General features: G+C 37.5%; 1 protein-coding gene across 3 annotated transcripts; it reads left to right on the forward strand.

Annotated features, from left to right (window-relative positions):
- The first annotated feature begins 1,872 nt into the window (after window positions 1–1,872).
- On the forward strand, window positions 1,873–15,825 carry TFAM (transcription factor A, mitochondrial). Of its 3 annotated transcripts, XM_042960909.1 has the most exons (8): window positions 2,276–2,366; window positions 2,463–2,775; window positions 2,929–3,047; window positions 4,440–4,510; window positions 5,196–5,345; window positions 8,906–9,001; window positions 14,939–14,995; window positions 15,463–15,825. In XM_042960909.1, exons 2-8 carry the CDS (start codon window positions 2,711–2,713, stop codon window positions 15,607–15,609), a joined length of 705 nt encoding a protein of 234 aa, XP_042816843.1. In that variant the 5' UTR covers window positions 2,276–2,366; window positions 2,463–2,710; the 3' UTR covers window positions 15,610–15,825. The 3 variants fall into 3 exon arrangements, with proteins under 3 accessions (XP_042816842.1, XP_042816844.1, XP_042816843.1); XM_042960908.1 differs by lacking the exon at window positions 2,463–2,775 and having other exon boundaries at window positions 1,873–2,366; XM_042960910.1 differs by lacking the exons at window positions 2,463–2,775; window positions 5,196–5,345 and having other exon boundaries at window positions 1,873–2,366.
- Window positions 15,826–19,418: the final 3,593 nt, after the last annotated feature.

Below are 19,418 nucleotides of genomic sequence, written 5' to 3' on the forward strand. Positions count from 1 at the left end.
ATTTTCTTTGTAAATGCTGCATTTGGAATACAATTTTGCTGCAATGTAAATGACTGTTAAGGAATATTGGTATTTGCTGAAAACAAATATTATAGATCAGATTTATAAGACCTTTACAGTAAGATCAAAATGACACTCTAAAAAAACAAAAAGATTTTTTAAATATCCAAAAGAAGTTTTGTGGGAAATCAAATAGCTATGTCTTAGTTGAGGAGATTATAGGGAATGCATTACACTGCTTTCTGGCCCTGCTGAAAACAGCTGACCAGTATCTAGTTAGTGCATATTTAGGGGTTGGGTCTTTCCTGTGCTCATGAATTCCTTAGACCATGTTATCTATGGAATATCTCATCTTGTTCTCCACCCTGCTTTCTGCATCTGCTCTTTGGTGGTCTTGGGAATGCCTTGTTTTTTGTGCACACTTTCTATAGATCTTACTGGCACATAGCCAAAGACATATTGTGCAATGTTCTCCCTATAATGTATGCTTAATATATACAGGAGCTGGAGATCAGGTCGGGGAGATTTCCCTTAGCCTCCCTCTCATCTCTCTTGACTTGCATGGAGTCTTGAATAATCTTTTCTGCTGAACCCACAATTGATGATAGGCTAAACCTGCAATTGGTGACCCCAGTGTGATAAGCCGAACCTGCAATAGTTTTTTTAGCAAATAACTGAAAGAACAAAAATATTCTAGAAAATATAGAGAAAACAAATTATTTCAGAACCCAGCTAAAATGTTATAAGGAAGTATATTCTATACTTACCTCTGCCTTGTTAGTGCATTATAATTGTTTATTTCCTTCTGTCAGACTTTATTGGGAGTGGGGGAAGGTTGTGTCTTTTACCTAAGTTTGGGGCCTTGTACGTAGTTATGTAATCAGAAAAAAAAGCTGTTTTTCCATGTCAAGATGAGAAGTTTGAACAGATGACCTGGAAAGTTCCTTTCAACCCTGAGAGACTAAGAAAAGGGAGTAGTGATAGTTGTTTACATACCACTTAAAAGTGGGCTTTTCCTTTGTTGCATCAAGGGCCAATGTTTCAAAGCTACAGAAAGCAGTTGACTCTCAGCTTAATATTACAGTGGTAAGAATTTTCTAACAAATATAGCTACCCAATAGAGGCTGTTTCAGAAGGAAATAATTGGAATATAAAAGCTGATCCTTATGTACCTTTAGTTTAGGTCTTCCCAATCTTTTTCATGCCATTGCCGACACAGAAAATGGTTATACAGCATATTGATCAATATCTCAAGGCGTATTTGTCACACTTTCTCAGGACTTCGAAAAAACTAATCTAGTCTAACATCCTCATCTGCAATGGGGGAAAGTGAGTCTTAGGGAATGCTACATTTCCGGATCAAGACTTTAACGTTAATAATGGGAATAGAGTCTTTGCACGACTAATCAGCCAAAGTTTCCTCCCTACTAATTAAGCAGGGTTGGATGTCAGGGTTGAAGACTGGGTCTGGGATAGTTGCAGTGGAGGGGACGAGGGTCTAGTTCAGTATTGCTTTAAATGTGGTCCTATGACCACTGGCATCAGAAATTGTTAAACAATGAGGAACCTGTTGAAAACAGAGTCACGGGCCTCACAGATATACTGAATCAGGCACTGCAGCAAGTCCAGGAAATCTGCATTTTTAGGTTTGAAACGTGCCCCACTTCCCCCGCCCCAGCAGTGTTTTGGATACTGAGCGCCAGTTGCGGCCTTAACTCAGCGGCTCTGCTGGTCGCGCAGCACCCGCCAGCTTGACCTCGGAGCAGCGCAGGCCGCACAGCTATCCCGCGTCCTCGCGGTAAAACTGTTACGTACTGGCCCTTTCGGTCGTCACAGGCGGACGCCAGCCAGCCCCGCACTGTTGCGGTGAGGTGGCCACAGTGCCTCCATCAGCCTCCAGGCCGGGCGGAGGAACCGAATGCGGAGGGGAGGGCCGGGGGCAGAGGTGGCTCAGCTGCGCCTCCTCTAGGCCAGGGCTCTCCGCAGGCAAGCCGGGCTGCGGTTTCCTTCTCCGCCCCCGAGCCCTCCTCCTTTGCAACCTCACCCACCGGGAAGCTACTACAGCGCCTGCGTGAATTCTGCCCTGCCTAGCTCCCCGGCTACTGACCGGATGTTAGCCGATTTCCCATAGTGCCTTGCGAGTGGCGGGCATGAGAGTAAACTACAGAGGGTCACCAGCGGGTTCTGTTCGTCATTGTTGGAGTTCTGTTGTGCCGCGGGGCTGTAGGACGTTGGCGCCTGGTCGCTGCCTTGTAAGTTGGTGCAATGGCGCTTTTCCGGGGCGTGTGGAGCGTGCTGAGTGCACTGGGAAAGTCCGGAGCGGACCTCTGCGCGGGTTGTGGAAGTCGACTGCGCTCTCCCTTCAGGTAAGGACCTCTCGCCTGCACTTCAGGAGGCGGCACGGCTCAGGACGGTCTGGGTTGGAGTGTAGACGTTTTCGTACACTTTTTTGTGTCTCCTAGGTGGTCCGGGCCACCGTGGCGCTTTGAATCATGCCGCGACTTTGCGAAGGGGCTGGTGGTTTTGCGACCAGGCCTTTATCCAGCAGTCTTACTTTCCGGCCACCCTCCACCTTTCCTCTTCCTTCCCGCTGCTCCGCGCTGTCCCAACCTTGTAGCCCTCGTTCAGAGTTCTCTGCGAAGTCGCGCGCCAGAGTCTCCCTCCATCAGTAGAGGCGTTGAGAAAGCAGGGTCCAGGAGCTGAAGTGCAGATGCTTTCCTCCACTCTGCCCTTCTTAACAGGCATAGATGAAGCTTTGAGAGTTCAGTTTTGCAGGTCTTTTCTCTGGTTAGGACAGGGTTTTAAAAGTCACTAACACCGTGCCATATATAGCATTCTGATAGCGTCTTTTTGGGGGGAATCTGTGTTCATCTAAAAGTGAATATTGGCACTTAAATACTTGATATTGGTTATTTTCTTTATACGTAGTTTTGCATATGTACCGAGATGTTTTTCATCCACCGTGAATAGTTATCCAAAGAAGCCTCTGACTTCATACGTTCGATTTTCTAAAGAACAGCTACCCATATTTAAAGCTCAGAACCCAGGTAAGGAGTTTTGGAGCATTTACTGTTTTCTGATGTAATAAAGAAGCCACTAAACAGTTTTACTTCAAACTTGATTTGCACTTTGAAAGCATCCAGTGACTGCGGAAAAATAACCATTAACGTTTAGTGGTCTGTAAAGTATGACATTTTTTACCAAGTACAAATTCCTTATAAATAATTGAGCTAATGAAAGGTATTTTTATTTATTTCTTATTACTATGTATATTTTATTGAGGTATAGTTGAAGCACAGTGTTACACTAGTTTCAGGTGTACAACATAGTGGTGACTGGACAACTGTATACATTATGCTATGCTGACCACAAGTGTAGCTACCATCAATCACCATACAAGACTATTACAATACCATTGACTTTATCCTCCTGACTTACTCATTTAATGAAAAGTTAAAATAGCAGCATGTGGAGTGGAAGCACCCAGGGAAGAAGATGAAAAAGCTGAATTTTGGGGGTCTAGTTGCCATTGGCCTGGAGCACCATTGATGAATCATTTTATTACTTGCTTTAGCTCCTGCTTCAGGGAATTGTTAATGAAGTTGCAATGAAATAACTTATGTGGATGTGTTCTGTAAACTGTAAAGCTCTATACAAATTGCTAATTCCAAGAGCTTTTTCACTGGAAATCGGTTGACTTCCTGAAAAAAAAAAGATTTCCAGGTAGGATTTTTGTTGACTCCCTAGAAAGGCTGTGGGCCTTCATTTGTGATTATAGTAGTGTAAAGATAATAACTATATTAAGAATAGTCAACTTTATGATTTCTAGAGCCCTTTCACAGGGTACTTGTGAAAACCAAATGAACTGTAATGAAAATTCCTACATTATAAAGAATTGGTTTAAGAGACATGTTTACGAAGTACTCACATGTTTTAAAATGTTGTAGTTCAAACTAAGTGGTTTGTTAAAATGCCACTCCAGTTAAGATGAGGAAGGAAATGGGGAATAATGACTTGATTTTAGAATAGCTTGTTGCAAGTAGTGTTTCTGTAACTGAAATACAAGGCAGTGTTACGTGAATCAAGATTATATTTTATTGTTGAGTCAGGTTTTATGAACTTAATAATTCCTGAAAGATGGGAAAAAAATTTTTGTTTGAAATATGAAGTAAAAAAGCTTGAAGACAGTGATTACCCAACTGCTTAAACTAATAATTTTGGGAGGGTATGTGACATATTTCTTAATTATTAGGTAACAGACTTTAACAATTCTGGATAAAGTATGAAATTAAAGAAAACCTAAATCATTGTATTAAATTATATGTGGTATAGAGGTGTCTGTAATAAAACTTAGAGCTAAAGCTAGACTTCCTAGAAGTCTTTAGAAATTAATCCTGAGACATAAAATTGTGACTTTTTCATTTTATTTCAATCTATAGATGCGAAAAATTCAGAACTAATTAGAAAAATTGCCCAGCTATGGAGGGAACTTCCCGATTCAGAGAAAAAAGTAAGCATATTGGTTTTCAGTATTGCTGACCAGTTATTCTGCAGTTAAGAATAATAGTCATGTCCTTTAAGGGACTAGATGATTAAAAAATTTTTTTTAATATCTGTTACCTATAAAGGAACTTCATACTTTCTGATTCATAATGATTAGAAAATGGATGTATGGCAGTGGCAACAAAGGGTTGGCAGTATCTGAAACTGAAGACTAGTTGTTAGACTCTCACCTTTGTTAACATTTTTATGAAAAAAACATGTTTTTAGTCCATATACATGTGATTCCAGAGCACATTTTTCACTTGATGGTTTAGTCTGTCTTTTTATTTTTTTTTAATTTTTATTTATTTTTAATGTTTATTTTTTTTTTTAATTTTTTTTAATGTTTATTTATTTCTGAGACAGAGAGAGACAGAGCATGAGTGGGGGAGGGGCAGAGAGAGAGGGAGACACAGAATCAGAAGCAGGCTCCAGGCTCCGAGCTGTCAGCACAGAGCCCGATGTGGGGCTCGAACTCACAAGTTGTGAGATCATGACCTGAGCTGAAGTCGGACGCTCAACTGACTGAGCCACCTAGGTGCCCCTAGTCTGTCTTTATCTGAAGTCATGCAATTGTCTTTCCCTAGCGGGTGTGCTGTGTTTGATTTATCAGCAGTAATTTATTGACTTCATGTTTGGGTTTTTATTTATAGATATATGAAGATGCTTACAGGGCAGACTGGCAGGCATACAAAGAAGAGATAAACAGAATTCAAGAACAGTTAACTCCAAGTCAGATTGTATCTTTGGAAAAAGAAATCCAGCAAAAACGTTTGAAAAAGAAAGCATTAATAAAAAAGAGAGTGAGTATCAGTGAAATAGTTTTTTCCTTTGGCAAAGAACTGAAATTTATAGAACAATGAATATTGGGAGTTTTTCTTATTTTGATATATGTGGCTAAATGGTAGAATGTCATCAGGAGTACCCCAGTTAGGAAAAAATGGGATAACTCTTTTCTGCCACTAGGACCACTTGGCATTGAGTCTGTCTTGGAACCCCTTGTTACTACTTTTGAATGTATCCAAATTTAAGATATGTAGTTAGGACTAGAATGAAAGCTGAAGGAACAGAGTTATGAAACAGCCAAATCAGGAATAGCAAGAATCTTTGTGTCTGTGTCTTGTCTAGGATAACCTGCTGATTTGAATTGTTTTATAGGTAATGGTGAGTTTGATTATGGATGAGTTTCATTATGGATGTTGCTAAATAGACTGATTTCATTAACACATCAGGAAAAAATGCCTTTATTGTATCTAGTCAAATAAGAAGTCCTATAGGATGAACTACTTTTCCTCATTAAACACCCCACATGGTTCAGATTTGTAGTCTGGTCCCAGTTTAAGGTTATTAATCCACATAAATACTATTGCTTGAAAGACTACATTTTTCTGTAGGAACAGTGTTAGGTATGAGATGGTCAGCTTGCTGGTCCAGTACATATACTGTAAAAAATGGTCATCAGAGTTAAAACTATTTCTTTGAAAAAGTAAATTTGAGACTTTAATGTGAGATGACAACATATGTCTCCCTGACTCTTGTTGAGCTCTCCTAGCACCAGAGTTCAGGACTCACCCATTTTAAGTCAGTAATCTAGATAGCAATCTAGTCTTCTGATCCAATTAGTAAAAAGGAGCTAGAAAAGACAATAGAAATACAGTGTCTGCATAGGGGTATTTGGAGGGGTGGGTACTGAAGTTTATTCTCCCTCCTTTATTCTCCCTTCCTTTTTAATGCACCCATCCAATGTAAGAGTGGAGAGACCAGAAATGAGGATTGGGCAGTAATAATGGGATTTCCCTTTCATATATTTCTTTTTCTCTTTCTCCTCCTAGTATTCCCATCTTATGTTGGTTACACCTGTTCTAAGTTGTCCTATAGTCCTTGGATAGTCTTCAGTTTTTGGTTTATTTTTCAGTCTTTGTTCTCTTTGTTTTGGATTTTTGAGGATTCTATTATTACATCCTTTAGCCCAGTGATTCTTTCTTCAGCCATGTCCAGTCTACTAATAAACCCATTAAAGACATTCTTCGTTTCATTACAACATTCTTGTCTCTCTTCTCTCTCTCCTTTCTCTCCTCTCTCTCTCTTTTTTTTAATAGGTGCCATACCCAGCTTGGAGCCCAGTCTCCTGAGCTGAGATTAAGAGTCAGATACTTAACTGACTGAGCCACCCAGGCGCCTCTGTTACAGCATTTTTGATCTCTAACTTTTTTTGTTTTTTGGTTTTTTTTGGTTACTTCTTGGGATTTCCATCTCCGAGTTTTACATTGCCAATCTGTTCTTACATGCAATCTGGAGCCTTTAGCATACTAATCTAGTTGTTTTAAATTCCCGGTCTGATAATTTCAACATCCCTCCCATATCTGGTTCTGATGCTTGCTTTGTCTCTTCATATTATGTTTTTTGCCTTTTAGTCTGCCTTGGAAGTTTTTTCTTGATTGATGGACATAATGTACTGAATAAAAGGAACTGCTGTAAATAGGCCTTAGCAATGTGGTGGTGAGGTGTGGGGGTCAAGAAAAGCATTCTGTAGTCCTACAATTAGGTCCCGATCTTTTAGTGAGCCTATGCAACTGGTCTGTGAACTTCACAAGAGTTTCTCAGTTCACTCTTCCACACTCCCCCTCCCCATTAGGTGTGAGTCAGAATGACTAGAGTGTGCAGGAGTTGGGTGTTTTCCCTTCATGCAGGTAAGTTAGGCTCTGGTTAACTAGTTTCCCCTGAAGGCAGGCCTTGTTAATAGTTGAGTGCTCAGGCATTTCAAAATAGTTTCTTTTCCTCTCTTCCTTTCTTACAGAAGCAGGGGAAATATTTTTTCTGGTATTAATTGTGGAAATCTGGTTTAGCTCCTAGAAGTATATCACAATACTGTGAGGACTGTCTTCTTTTTTTTTTTTTTTAAATTTAAGTTTATTTATTTTGAGAGGCCAAGAGAGCCAGCAGGGGAGAGGCAGAGAGAGAGAGAATCCCACTCTGTCATCGCAGAGCCCGATGCTGGGCTCAAACTCACTAATGGTGACCTGAGCTGAAACCAAGAGGCGGACGCTTAACTGACTGAGCCACCCAGGCGTCCTGTGAGGACATTCTTATGACTGGCTCCCCCTGAAGCCAGAACATCCAGCAATTAATTAATTACAGTAGAGGTTTTGGTACCCCAGCACTGGTTCCAGCAGGGGTTGCTTCGACTCCCTGTATTTACTTGTGTGTCACTCCAGTCTAGGGGGCAGCAGTTTGAAACAAACTTCTCTCCCTTAGGGATCCAAGAGGGTTGTTGATTTTTCAGTCTGTTCAGCTGTATACTTATTGTTAGGAAGGATGATGAATTCCAAGCTCTAGAAACAAAAGGGGAAACAGTTACGTTATGAAGTACCTGGAGTCTGCAGTAGTTTTATAGTTGTTCTGTGTCTGAGAAGTCCAGGAAGAATGAGGTTAATCACAGGGGCTGTACTTTATTTATGAAATAAAATTGGGTTTGTTATTGACTTTAACCAAATTGCCATTAAAAACCACATAATTTATGAATTACAAGTACTACTATCCAAATTAAAAAACTAAATAGAATAGTGCAGCATCCTTTATTCTCTGAAACTCAGAAAGTAAACATTAAAAAAATTTTTTTTTAATGTTTTTATTTATGTTTGAGAGACAGAGTGTGAGTGGGGGAGGGGCAGAATGTGAGAGGGAGACACAGAATCTGAAGCAGGCTCTAGGCTCTGAGCTGTCAGCACAGAGCCCGAACTCAAGAGCTGTGAGATCATGACCTGAGCTGAAGTCGAACACTTAACTGACTGAGCTACCCAGGTGCCCCTTGAAACTAAACTAACTTAAACAATAAGGGATACATGTATTTGCTATTTCTTGCCTCCTCTGTCCTTTGGTACCTAGTTAAAAGAATTGAATTTAACACATCTGTTGAAGTTTAAAAGTTGAGAGATACCAAGGAAGGAAATGAAATGAGAGATTATTAAACAGATACTCTAGTGTTTATGAGTTGTGGTAGAGGCATATAGTGGCTGGGAGATGGTAGTGTTCTGGAAGGATGAAACTGAAATTGTTTTAACCTTTAAAAAAGATTTTGTACCTAAGTGCTCAGTTATTCACTTCATGGAGACCATGAAAATAATATGTAAGGGAAAAGTTTTTATATGGAAAATAACTCATAAAACCTTTTATAATTTTCAAAACTTAGTGCTATCACAAAAATAATTCTGATCCCAAGAGTGAGTAGTCATTTTGTATATACAAAGAATCATAACATTCACTTATAGGAACTTCTGTAATGCATAGTAGTGAATAAAGTTTCTGTAGGTAAAGTCTTACAGAAGTTAAAACTATATCTAACTCTTTCATTTTTGTTACTCAGGAGTTAACAATGCTTGGAAAACCGAAAAGACCTCGCTCAGCTTACAACATTTATATAGCTGAAAGGTTCCAGGAACATAAGGATGGTACATCACAGGTAAAACAGAATTAGATTTGTTTTTTAAATTTTTGTTTTGATTTTTAAAATATTTAGACAGAAAATTGTAGGGGTGTCATATGTTAGGATGTGAAGAAAAGTAGTAAATTGTTATAAATAAGTACTTTATACAAATAATGCCCTCTTGTATCTTTTAAAGGAAAACACATTTTCTTGCCACATACAATTTGAGTACTTAGCGGCCAATATATATATTGTCAGCTTTTTTAAATTTAAAATAATAACATTTTCAAATTTATAGGGGTGTTAAAGTTCTGGACTTCTTATCAGTCAGTCCTGGGACTGTTTTACCATCACTGGGAAAGAATGAGAGTGGGATTATAATACTTTGTACTGGGATTTGAGTATAACCTTGCTTCATATTATATCCTTTAATAAAATTTTGGTTATGCCCATGGGAATGTATTACACCCATGAGCATCACCATATGAATATGTCAAAGAAGAAAAGAAGTGTGTCATTCCTGCCGTGGCTTATTCTTTCCTTATTTCCTTGTTAGAAGCTCCAAATTGGCAATTGTATTTTTCCTTTTATAATATGATAGGGTAAGAAGAGCATACGTTCAGATCTCTAACTTTTGTCAATTTGAGATGAAGGTTTTTGCCACTGTGCCACATTTTGGGTTATTAGGATCTGTAGTTCATTTCATAAGTCCTGTTTGACACTTGATTAAATAATATGTATATGTGATATGGTCTTCCCTGGCTGTATACTTGCATTTATTTACTCCTTGGGATTTTAAAATTGTTTCTATGGCCTTAAATTACTAAAAATATATGCTTGTTTATTTTTTTAGTTGGAATTTGCTCAGTCATTAAATGACTTTGGATTTAGTTTTCTTATCAGTGTAAAAAGGTTATACGCTAGAGAATGCTTCTAAATCAGTGGTTCTCAACTCGACTGCACCTTGGAATCACCTAGAAAGCTTAATGGCTGAGGGACCCTATCTCAGGATATTAAAATTAATGCAACTATCATTTTTATTCATTTAAAAAATATTGGGTATATATCCTTGTAGTTAAAAGAATCAAAATAAGACTTGTTATAAAAGATAACCAGTTTTCACAGCCCTGTCATATAAGTGAATACCTTTTATTGTTAGCTCATTCTTGTGCTGTTTATCTTCATTTCTGTAAATAACAGCCTTATATTGTTACTTCTTGATTTTTTTTCAATTTTCAGCATTACCTATATTTTAGGCATTATCTCCCATTATTTGAGATGAGCATTTATTACTTTCTCATCCCACTGTTCATGTTTCCATTTTCCTGCCTCCCAGTATACTTACAATTTTGGTTAGAGAAGTATTGAGTATGATATTTGCTATGCCATTTGCTATGACTATTTTTTTTTAATTGCAAAACTTTCACTGAAGTTCAGTATGTCTTATGTTTTTGTTTCCTTAGTTTTTTATGTATTATCAGTAATTTAGCCCCAAACCCTTAAATATTTACCAGTTTTCAGTGCATTTAGATGCATTAGCTATTCTGTCAGTTTCAATCTGGAACCTCTGTTTTGTTCCACTTTGTTTGTAGCCTTTTATTGCTAGTGCACAGTTGACATTCATCTTTGTGGTGGTTTTGCTTCTGCTGTTGTCTTTCTTGGTTTACTGATTTTATTATAGGAGCATCTCCCCAGTGAGAGTACATGGAAGATCAATTTTTTGAATTTTTGCTTGTCTGAAAATAATCTCTAACCTTATATTTGCTTGATAGTTTGGGCATAGAATTCTAAGCATAGAATCTAGAGATCATGTTCTTTCAGAATTTTAAAAATATTGCTTCTTTCTCTTGTTAATAGCTTTTGAGAAGTATAAAGCCATTTTGATTATTGGTCCTTTGAATGTGATCTGGTTTCTTTTTTCTTCTCTCCCCTCCCCCCCCACCTTCCCCGCTGTGTTCTCTTTAAGACCTCATACTTGTTTTTGTGTCTTCTGAGCTGGTCCTCTCATTTTCTTTTCTGTATTGTTTTTCTCTTAACCTTTTTTGCTTTTCTTTCTGGGATACTGTATACGTACATTTTTACTTAATCTCCTTGTTTTCAGTGTGGTACCACTGGCCCCAACTGTACCTAGTATCCACAGAGTAGCTCTATTTTACCCTTTTGAGGGGATAAGTCCTAGAATCTGCCCATGGTGGGGATTTAATCTCTTTTTCAAGAGAATTTCAGTCAGTCTTACTGTTTTAAGCACACCTTTCACCACCGTTTTCTACCTATCTGGTGCTGCCAATTCCTGAGCTGCTTGGGAATTCTGCATTGTAAATTGGTTTGCTTTATGGCTTTCCCCAGTACCAGGTTGGGAATCTGCCTTCTTGGTTAGGTAACTCAGTTACCATTTCTCCACCTACTTTTTAGCTGCTAAAATTTTGTGTTGGTAGTTTCCTCTCCTGTTGTCTTTGTCCATGTGGGTTTATGCCTTAAAAAATGTTGTTTATTCATTTACTTAAAAAAAATAAACAATAGAAATTTATTGTTCACAGTTCTGGAGGCTGGGAAGTCCAAGATCAAGGCACTGTCATAGTTGTCTGCTAGTGAGGTCCCTCTTGGTTCATAGCTGGTACCATCTCACGGTGTCCTCACATGGTGGAAGGGCTTATTTAATGAGTTTTAGGAAGGAGCAAAACTAAACATCTTTCCATCTCTTTAATTTTCTTTAATGAATTACTTTATTAAGGTGAAAGATCAGATTTTTTTATGCATGCAACTTTATAAATTATTGTTGAACTCAGTGAATACAAAAGCTTATGGATTAAACATAAGGAAAAAGCTTAGCTATGAAAGATTGAAGCAATTCCTTCCAGAGCTAAGAGAGCAATTATTTAGTGAGTAAATGTCCCTGAATATATTAGATGTGTTTATAAAGGTAAGTATTAAGTATTAAAGTGTTCCAAAACATGATGGTTATGTAGTCTCAGATACTGTCTATACCTCTATTTTTGTTGGTAGGATAAAATAACAGAGTTCTGGTCAGAACAGTAAAGTTCATTATTCTCACTCTGCTTCTGTTTAAAATCACTGATGACTTCCTCTTAGATTTAAATAGATTCTTTTCAGACCATTTTCCTCCCTTCTTCACACTTGCCTTCTCCGACCCCTCTGCCCCTCATTCTTCACCCACCCATTTATTGCCTCAGTCTCTGCTTTCTGGGAGCAACAGCACATACTGTGTGAGGTGTGCTGACTCTCCTCTCTAACTCTCCTCCGTCCCTGGGTTTCCTGCATCCTTTAATTTTATAAATGAAGAACCAAGCCTAAGAGAGGTAATAATGACTTTTTCCAGGTCATGTAATTTAAGTTCAGCTAAGTAGAATTAAGGACCAGTGTTGTATTGTTCCTATGAGTATGCCTGAATACTTAGGTACAAATTTTAGAATAAAACATTAAGATACAGGGAAGAAATAAAACATTTAAGTCTTTGAAGTTAGTCTATCATAGGAATATAGATTTATACTTGAATATAAGTATTGTTGAATCAAAAAAGATACATCTGCACAGCAAAGGAAACCATTAACAAAGTGAAAAAGCAACCTACTGAATGAGGGGAAAGATTTGAAAATCATACATATGAAAAGGTTAATATCTAAAATATATAAAGAACTTGTACAACTCAGTAGCAAAAAAACAAGCTGACTTAAAAAATGGGAGAAAATCTGAATACACATTTTTCCAAAGAAGACAATACAGATGACTAACATGTACATAAAAAGGTTTTCAGCACCAGTAATCAGGCAAATGCAAACCAAATGAGATATCACCTCATATCTGTTAGAATGGCTGTTATCAAAAAGATAAGAAAATAACAGGTGGTGGCAAAGATGCTGAGAAAAGGGGGGCGCCTGGGTGGCTTGGTCGGTTAAGCGTCCGACTTCGGCTCAGGTCATGATCTCACGGTCCGTGAGTTCGAGCCCCGCGTTGGGCTCTGTGCTGACAGCTCAGAGCCTGGAGCCTGTTTCAGATTCTGTGACTCCCTCTCTCTCTGCCCCTCCCCTGTTCATGCTCTGTCTCTCTCTGTCTCAAAAATTAAACGTTAAAAAAAAATTAAAAAAAAAAAAAAGATGCTGAGTAAAGGGAATCGCTGTGCATATGTTGATGGGAATGTAGATTGCAGCTCACTGTAGAAAATGGTATGGAGTTTCCTCAAAAAATTAATAGAATTTTCATATGATCCTGCAGTTCTACTTCTGGATATTTATCCAAAGGAAACAAAAACACTAACTTGAAAAGATATCTGCACTCCCATCTTCATTGGGCATTATTTACAATAATCAAGATGTGGAAGCTATCCAACTGTCCATTGATGGATGATGGATAAATAAACTGGTGTGCATGCATTATTCAGCCATCAAAAAGAATGAAAATTTTGCTGTTTGCAGCAACATGTATGGTCTTTGAGAGCATTATGCTAAATGAAATAAGTCAGAAATAGACAAATAACTGTATGATCTCTCTTATATGTGGAATCTTGAAAACAACAACAAAACAACCAAGTTCATAAATAGAATGGATTGGTGGTTGCTAGAGGTTGGGGTTGGGATGCAGAATGGGTGAGAATGGTCAAAGTGTACCAGTTTCTAATTTTAAATAAGTAAGTCCTGAAGATACATTGTACAGCATGGTGACTGTAGGGGTGCCTGGGTGGCTTCATCGGTTGAGCATACTACTCTTGATTTTGGCTCAGGGTTGTGAGGTGAGCTCCGTGCTGAGCGTGGAGCCTGCTTAAGATTCTCGTCTCTTTCTCCCCCACTCACGTGTGTGCACATGCTCTCTCTCTCCTCTCTCCCCTCTCCCTCTAAAAAACAACAACATGGTGACTATAGTTAAAAATAATATATTGCACTTTTGAGGGGCACCTGGGTGGCTCAGTTGGTTGAGCATCCGACTTTGGCTCAGGTCATGATCTTGTGGTTTGTGAGTTCAAGCCCCACGTGTGCTGACAGCTCAGAGCCTGGAGTCTGCTTCAGATTCTGTGTCCCCCTCTCTCTCGGCCCCACCCCTGCTTGTGCTGTGTCTCTCTCTGTCTTTCAAAAATGAATAAACATAAAAAAATTTTTTTTTAAATGACATATTACACTTTTGAAAGTTGCCTGGAGTAAATCTTAAAACTTCTTGTCACAAAAAAAAATTTTGTAACTATGTATTGTGACAGATTAGTTAACTAGACTTACGGTGGTGATCATTTCACAGGATATACAAATGATGAATCAAGTTTACACCTGATATTAATAATGTCATATGTCGATTATATATCAATAAAAAAGGATAATATCTACATTCTATTCACTTTTTGTGTGTTTTAAGTTTAATAGTTCTTACTTAGAAAGACGGGGCTCCTGGGTGGCTCAGTCGGTTGAGTGTCTGACTTCAGCTCAGGTCATGATCTCGCAGTTGACGAGTTTGGGCCCCGCGTTGGGCTCTGTGCTTATAGCTCAGAGCCTGGAGCCTGCTTCAGATTCTGTGTCTCCCTCTCTCTCTGCCTTTCCCCCGCTCATGCTCTGTCTCTCTCTGTCTCAAAAATAAAGATAAACATTAAAAAAATTTTTTGTTTTTTTTTTTTTAGAAAGAAAGGTAAGGAGCCCCTGGGTGGCTCAGTCAGTTAAGCATCTGACTCTGGCTCAGGTCATGAGTTCATGGCTCGTGGGTTTGAGCCCTGCTTCAGGCTCTGTGCTGACAGTTTGGAGCCTGGAGCCTGCTTCAGATTCTGTGTCCCATCTCTCTGCCCTCCCCCACTTGTCATCTGTCTCTCTCAAAAATAAAGAAACATTAAAAAAATTTTTTAAAAATGGAGGTAAGGAATTGATAAGACTTTGCCTGTGATTCTCGATATCAGATTTTATTATTGGAATCAAGAATTAAAAAAGATCTTTCTTTAACCACTGAAGTCTCTGTATCTGGTACTTAAACATATGTGTTTTACAGGTAAAGCTGAAGACTATAAATGAAAACTGGAAAAATCTCTCCAGTTCTCAAAAGCAAGTAAGTAGTATGGTTTTAGTCTCAAGTGTCTAGTTGGAATATCTGTGAGAGAATATATTAGGGCGAGGCTTTATTCATGTGAAAACAACTTTATATCACTAGTATCACAAAGTATTTTAAAATTATTTTTATATCTTTAGGACCAGTTCAGCTTTTTTCTTTTGGTAGTTTTTAACTACAAATAAAAAACAATGTCACTCATAAAGTGTTCACTCTATCCAGTGACAATCTCACCTTGCCTCAGCTCCTTTCCCACATCCCAAACCCTGAAATTGTAACAACTTAATTATCTTTAACTCTTAGCCTTTTTCTCATCTTTTATATCAAAAAAAAATTCCTTCCTTAGTCCCCCATTATACATGTAGAATAATAGTAAGGTGATTTCTAGAGTATATGGAAGCATTCCAGAAATTAATTGTAAAGATTCTTCTAAAAGAAATTATTTTAACAATTACACTTTTTCTCAGGTGTATATTCAACTTGCTAATGATGATAAAATTCGTTATTATAATGAAATGAAATCTTGGGAAGAACAGATGCTTGAAGTTGGACGAAATGATCTTCTACGTCGCACAGTAAAGCACCAAGCAAAAAATGGCATTGAAGAGTATTAAAATAGAAGATTGAGTTATGTTCATAATGGATAGACACAAGAAACCAATTAGGTCTCCATATCTGATGCTGTTGAAAATTAGAAAGGATAAAGTTGGTGAACATTTTATATTTAATTCCTTTTTCTTTAGCCCATGGACTTCTGCCAGTTCAATACATTTTGTATTAGTATCTTGCTTTGGAAAACCCAAACAGATAAAAAGTTCATGTGAAATTTACTTTGTGTTAAGGAACTACTGAGAATCACAATAATCCATGAAATGCAGTAGTGAATCATTTTACCTTTGATAAAGGTAAATCAGACTGTGAAGTTTTTCATACTTGATGACTGGAAAGAGTATTCTTGTTTCCTTATATATATATGGAGGCAGGAGTTTCATATTCAAAAGTGCCCCAAATTGTAGAAGTCATGGTGTTTTATGATACAGTTGTACATGTTTAAAAGAGGGGTGCCTGGGTGGCTCAGTCGGTTTTACATCTGATCTTGGTTTCGGCTCGGGTCATGGTCTCACAGTTCATGAGTTTGAGCCCTGCATCCAGCTTTGCTCTGATGGTGTGGAGCCTGTTTGGGATTCTCCCCCACCCCCCCCACCCCTTCCCTCACCTGTTCTCTCTCTCTGACCCTCCCCGCTCATACCCTCTCTCTTTCTCTCTCTCTCAAAATAAAAGAGCACCCAGTACTCATCTATGTAAATGCCAATTCCTAGGTATAATTCATATATTCAGAATTGATAGTTGTACTTGCAAGGAATTGCTGGTTTCAGTTGCAACTTTTTATAAAAGGGATGGAGAGATTTATAAACCTTTTCCTTATTGCCTTGTTTCCTAAAGTAAAAACCAAGAAATTGTGTACCAAATCTATGCATATTGTTTTATATTGCATAGAATAAAAATTTTAAATGTTTCCTAATTATATGTTTTAGGGTGAAAGATTCATTTTGCAAAAATTTTTCCTGTCTTCTTTTTTAAGTAGGGATATGTATTCTGAATTATTTTCTCTGTCTCACATGAGTGTATTTATCCAGGAAGTAGACAACTTGTCTAGTATAAGTTTTAAAATGAGAGATCTAAAAAACAAAAGTCTCCAATGTCTTTAGACTTGGAATTTAAACATTTTGTGTAACATATAGAAGCCCATATAAGGTATAGCCAACTCTGGTCTGTGGGCCAAATCCAGCCCAATGCCTGCTTTTCATGGCCTGTGGGCTAAGGATTGTGTTTACAGTTTTAAGTGGTTAAAAACAATTTTTCAAAACACACAAAAATTAAAAGAGATTTGGTGTCCATAAATGAAATTTTATTGGAACACAGTTGTACTTTTTTCCTCATGGTTTATGGCTACTTTTGTGGAACATTGTTGAATAGTTATTTCAGAGACTGTGTAGCCTGCCTAAAGCCTGCCTAAAATATTTACTATCTGACCCTTTACAAAGAAAGTTTGTCAACCTGTGGCCTTTAGTATAGACTAGTGTGACTAGTGTTCTATGTGTAAACTACTAGTGTCCAGTGTATAATTGTTAGTAATAGTTCTATAAAACTCTTTTCAGAGGTTCTTGTTTTAGAATCTTTGTCACCATTATCTTAAGAGGAAAGAAGTCAAATCACTGAAGAAGCTAAGCAAAGTTGCTCCACAGTGTTAGCAAGGAAAATACTCTTTAGTTTCAAATTATATTAGTTTAATAAAAAAGGTCCATGTAGTGTAGGATGAGATTCTTTTAAATTATTTGTTATGGCTTAGTAAAAGCTTCATGAGCTTTCCAGTTAGTATATACCACATACCTTATCAACTTTTAGCATTTGTTTATCCTCTCTGGGGAGTCAAGCAAAGGTTTTCAAAATCTATACCACCTTTTGATTAAAATCATTCATCTTTTCACCATCAGTTCACAGGAACAGGATAACTCAAAATTTATATGCACTTAATTTTATGCTAAATATGGAGAAAAATTGTAGCTTCTAAATCTCCAGAAAAACTCTGAAGATTTTTGTAGTTTCTATATAGAAAATCAGTACAAAGTCATGAAAAGATAACTTGTATATAATAAGCTTGACAAAAGTAGGGACTGAAGAGAAAAATAGAACTTAAGAGGAAGAATAAGATTTAAACATATAAAGTTGGGTGTTTTCAAAGTTTCCCCTGTGGTTACAAATACAGGATGGTCTGCCATTAGTTAAATGGATATGCCATGAAAAAAAAATAGATATAGCGTGATTCTGAAGCTAGAAGGATTTGGGGAAAGAAGAGGAGGTACACTACTAGTGTCTATCAGTCTTTATCATTAGGGTTTCCAGGAAAGAATTAAGCCCTCATTCCCTGTGGCATCTAGAAAGGTACTGATTATGTACCATCTTGAGAATGGAGAAAGTCATCAGTGAAATAATTTGCTGTGTTCTGTGCTTCACATGAGCCCAAGGAGCACATACGAGTCCGTGTTGATAGTACAATATTCATTGTAGAATGGGTAAGATAGAGAAATGAATTTTGTAAACATCTGCCTGGACAAATGTAGTACAAAACATATCTTCACAATTACCTTCTGGGCGCTTTTAACATTTAACTACCTATGTATGGTATTTTATACAGAACACATTCAAATCATATCTTTCCAAGTATATTGGGAAATCCAGTATCCGGTAAGTTCTCAAGTAGTTACACTCTCATATTGGAAAAAGTATGAAACAGTGGCTAGAGCCGAACCACATTATGATAATACTTTATTGGGTATTGATAAAGTTGGGTATCATTATAAAATAATGATAATTTATTGGGTTTTCTTCATTTCTAAAAGAATGTTATTGTTAATACTTTAAATATTGGAATATCTGAGTCCACACCTTAATAAACTTCAGTACATGCGGAAGACTGGAATGCCATATACCAAATGCAATCTAGATTCACAGTATACACAGTTTCTGTTATAACTTTTAATTTTTTTTTATTTTTAGAGAAGGAGAGAGCAAGTGGGGGAGGGGGAGAGAAAGAGGGACAGAGGATCCGAAGTGGGCTCTTTGCTCACAGCAGACAGCCCCATGCGGGTCTCAAGCTCACAAACCGTGAGATCATGCGTGACCTGAGTCGAAGTCGGGCGCTTAACCAACTGAGCGACCCAAGTGCTCCACAAAGTTTCTATTATAAAGAACAGGATCTTACTGGTCAATAACCAGTGGCCACTCATAAAAAGCCTTACTTTTTTTACTTTTTTTACTTTTTTACTTTTACTAAAAGGCTTTTCTTAAGTTGCCCCAACAAAGTATTTGCTGTAGGAGGTACAGAAAGTGCTAGAGGGAAAGATGCTGAAGAAATGAAACAAAGTAGTGTTTATGCTGTTCTAAGCAGTTAGTCATAAAGAGATTTTTGTACTTTTGTTCATTGGAGTACCAATGTTGGGTTCTTGAAATAATTTGATGACAGGAGAGGGGGCGGTGTGATTACTTTCTGACATTTACTTAAAGGATATTGTGTGCACATTCAGCCTACTGTAATTGTGTAGTTTTGCTATTGTTTTTGGCTAACTCCTTTTTTGGAAATGCCATTTTAGAAGATAAGCCTTATGTTTTTATAATGGCTCTAAATGTGTATATTTAATTTGTAAATTAAAAAGGTATTACTATAAGTGGATTTAAAGTAACCAGAAAATTTTGATTTTTTTCTGACATTTGCTGCACCTAAAATTAATCACCACCAGGTTGTGCTAAAACAGCAGGAAGTTTTAGTATAGTTAACTGATGGTATCCATTATTTCTCTTAATGTTATCAATATTCACTTTAAGAAAATTCTCTTCCTTACTTTTTTATTCTCTACCACTCTTT

Source organism: Panthera tigris, chromosome D2 (assembly GCF_018350195.1).
Source record: "Panthera tigris isolate Pti1 chromosome D2, P.tigris_Pti1_mat1.1, whole genome shotgun sequence".
NCBI classification, from domain to species: domain Eukaryota; kingdom Metazoa; phylum Chordata; class Mammalia; order Carnivora; family Felidae; genus Panthera; species Panthera tigris.

Coding starts and splice junctions, on each gene's coding strand:
- TFAM (XM_042960908.1), top strand. CDS start 2,266: ATGGCGCTTTTCCGGGGCGTGTGGAGCGTGCTGAGTGCACTGGGAAAG. Junction 3,048..4,439: donor ATTTAAAGCTCAGAACCCAG/GTAAGGAGTTTT, acceptor TTCAATCTATAG/ATGCGAAAAATTCAGAACTA. Junction 9,002..14,938: donor ATAAGGATGGTACATCACAG/GTAAAACAGAAT, acceptor TGTGTTTTACAG/GTAAAGCTGAAGACTATAAA.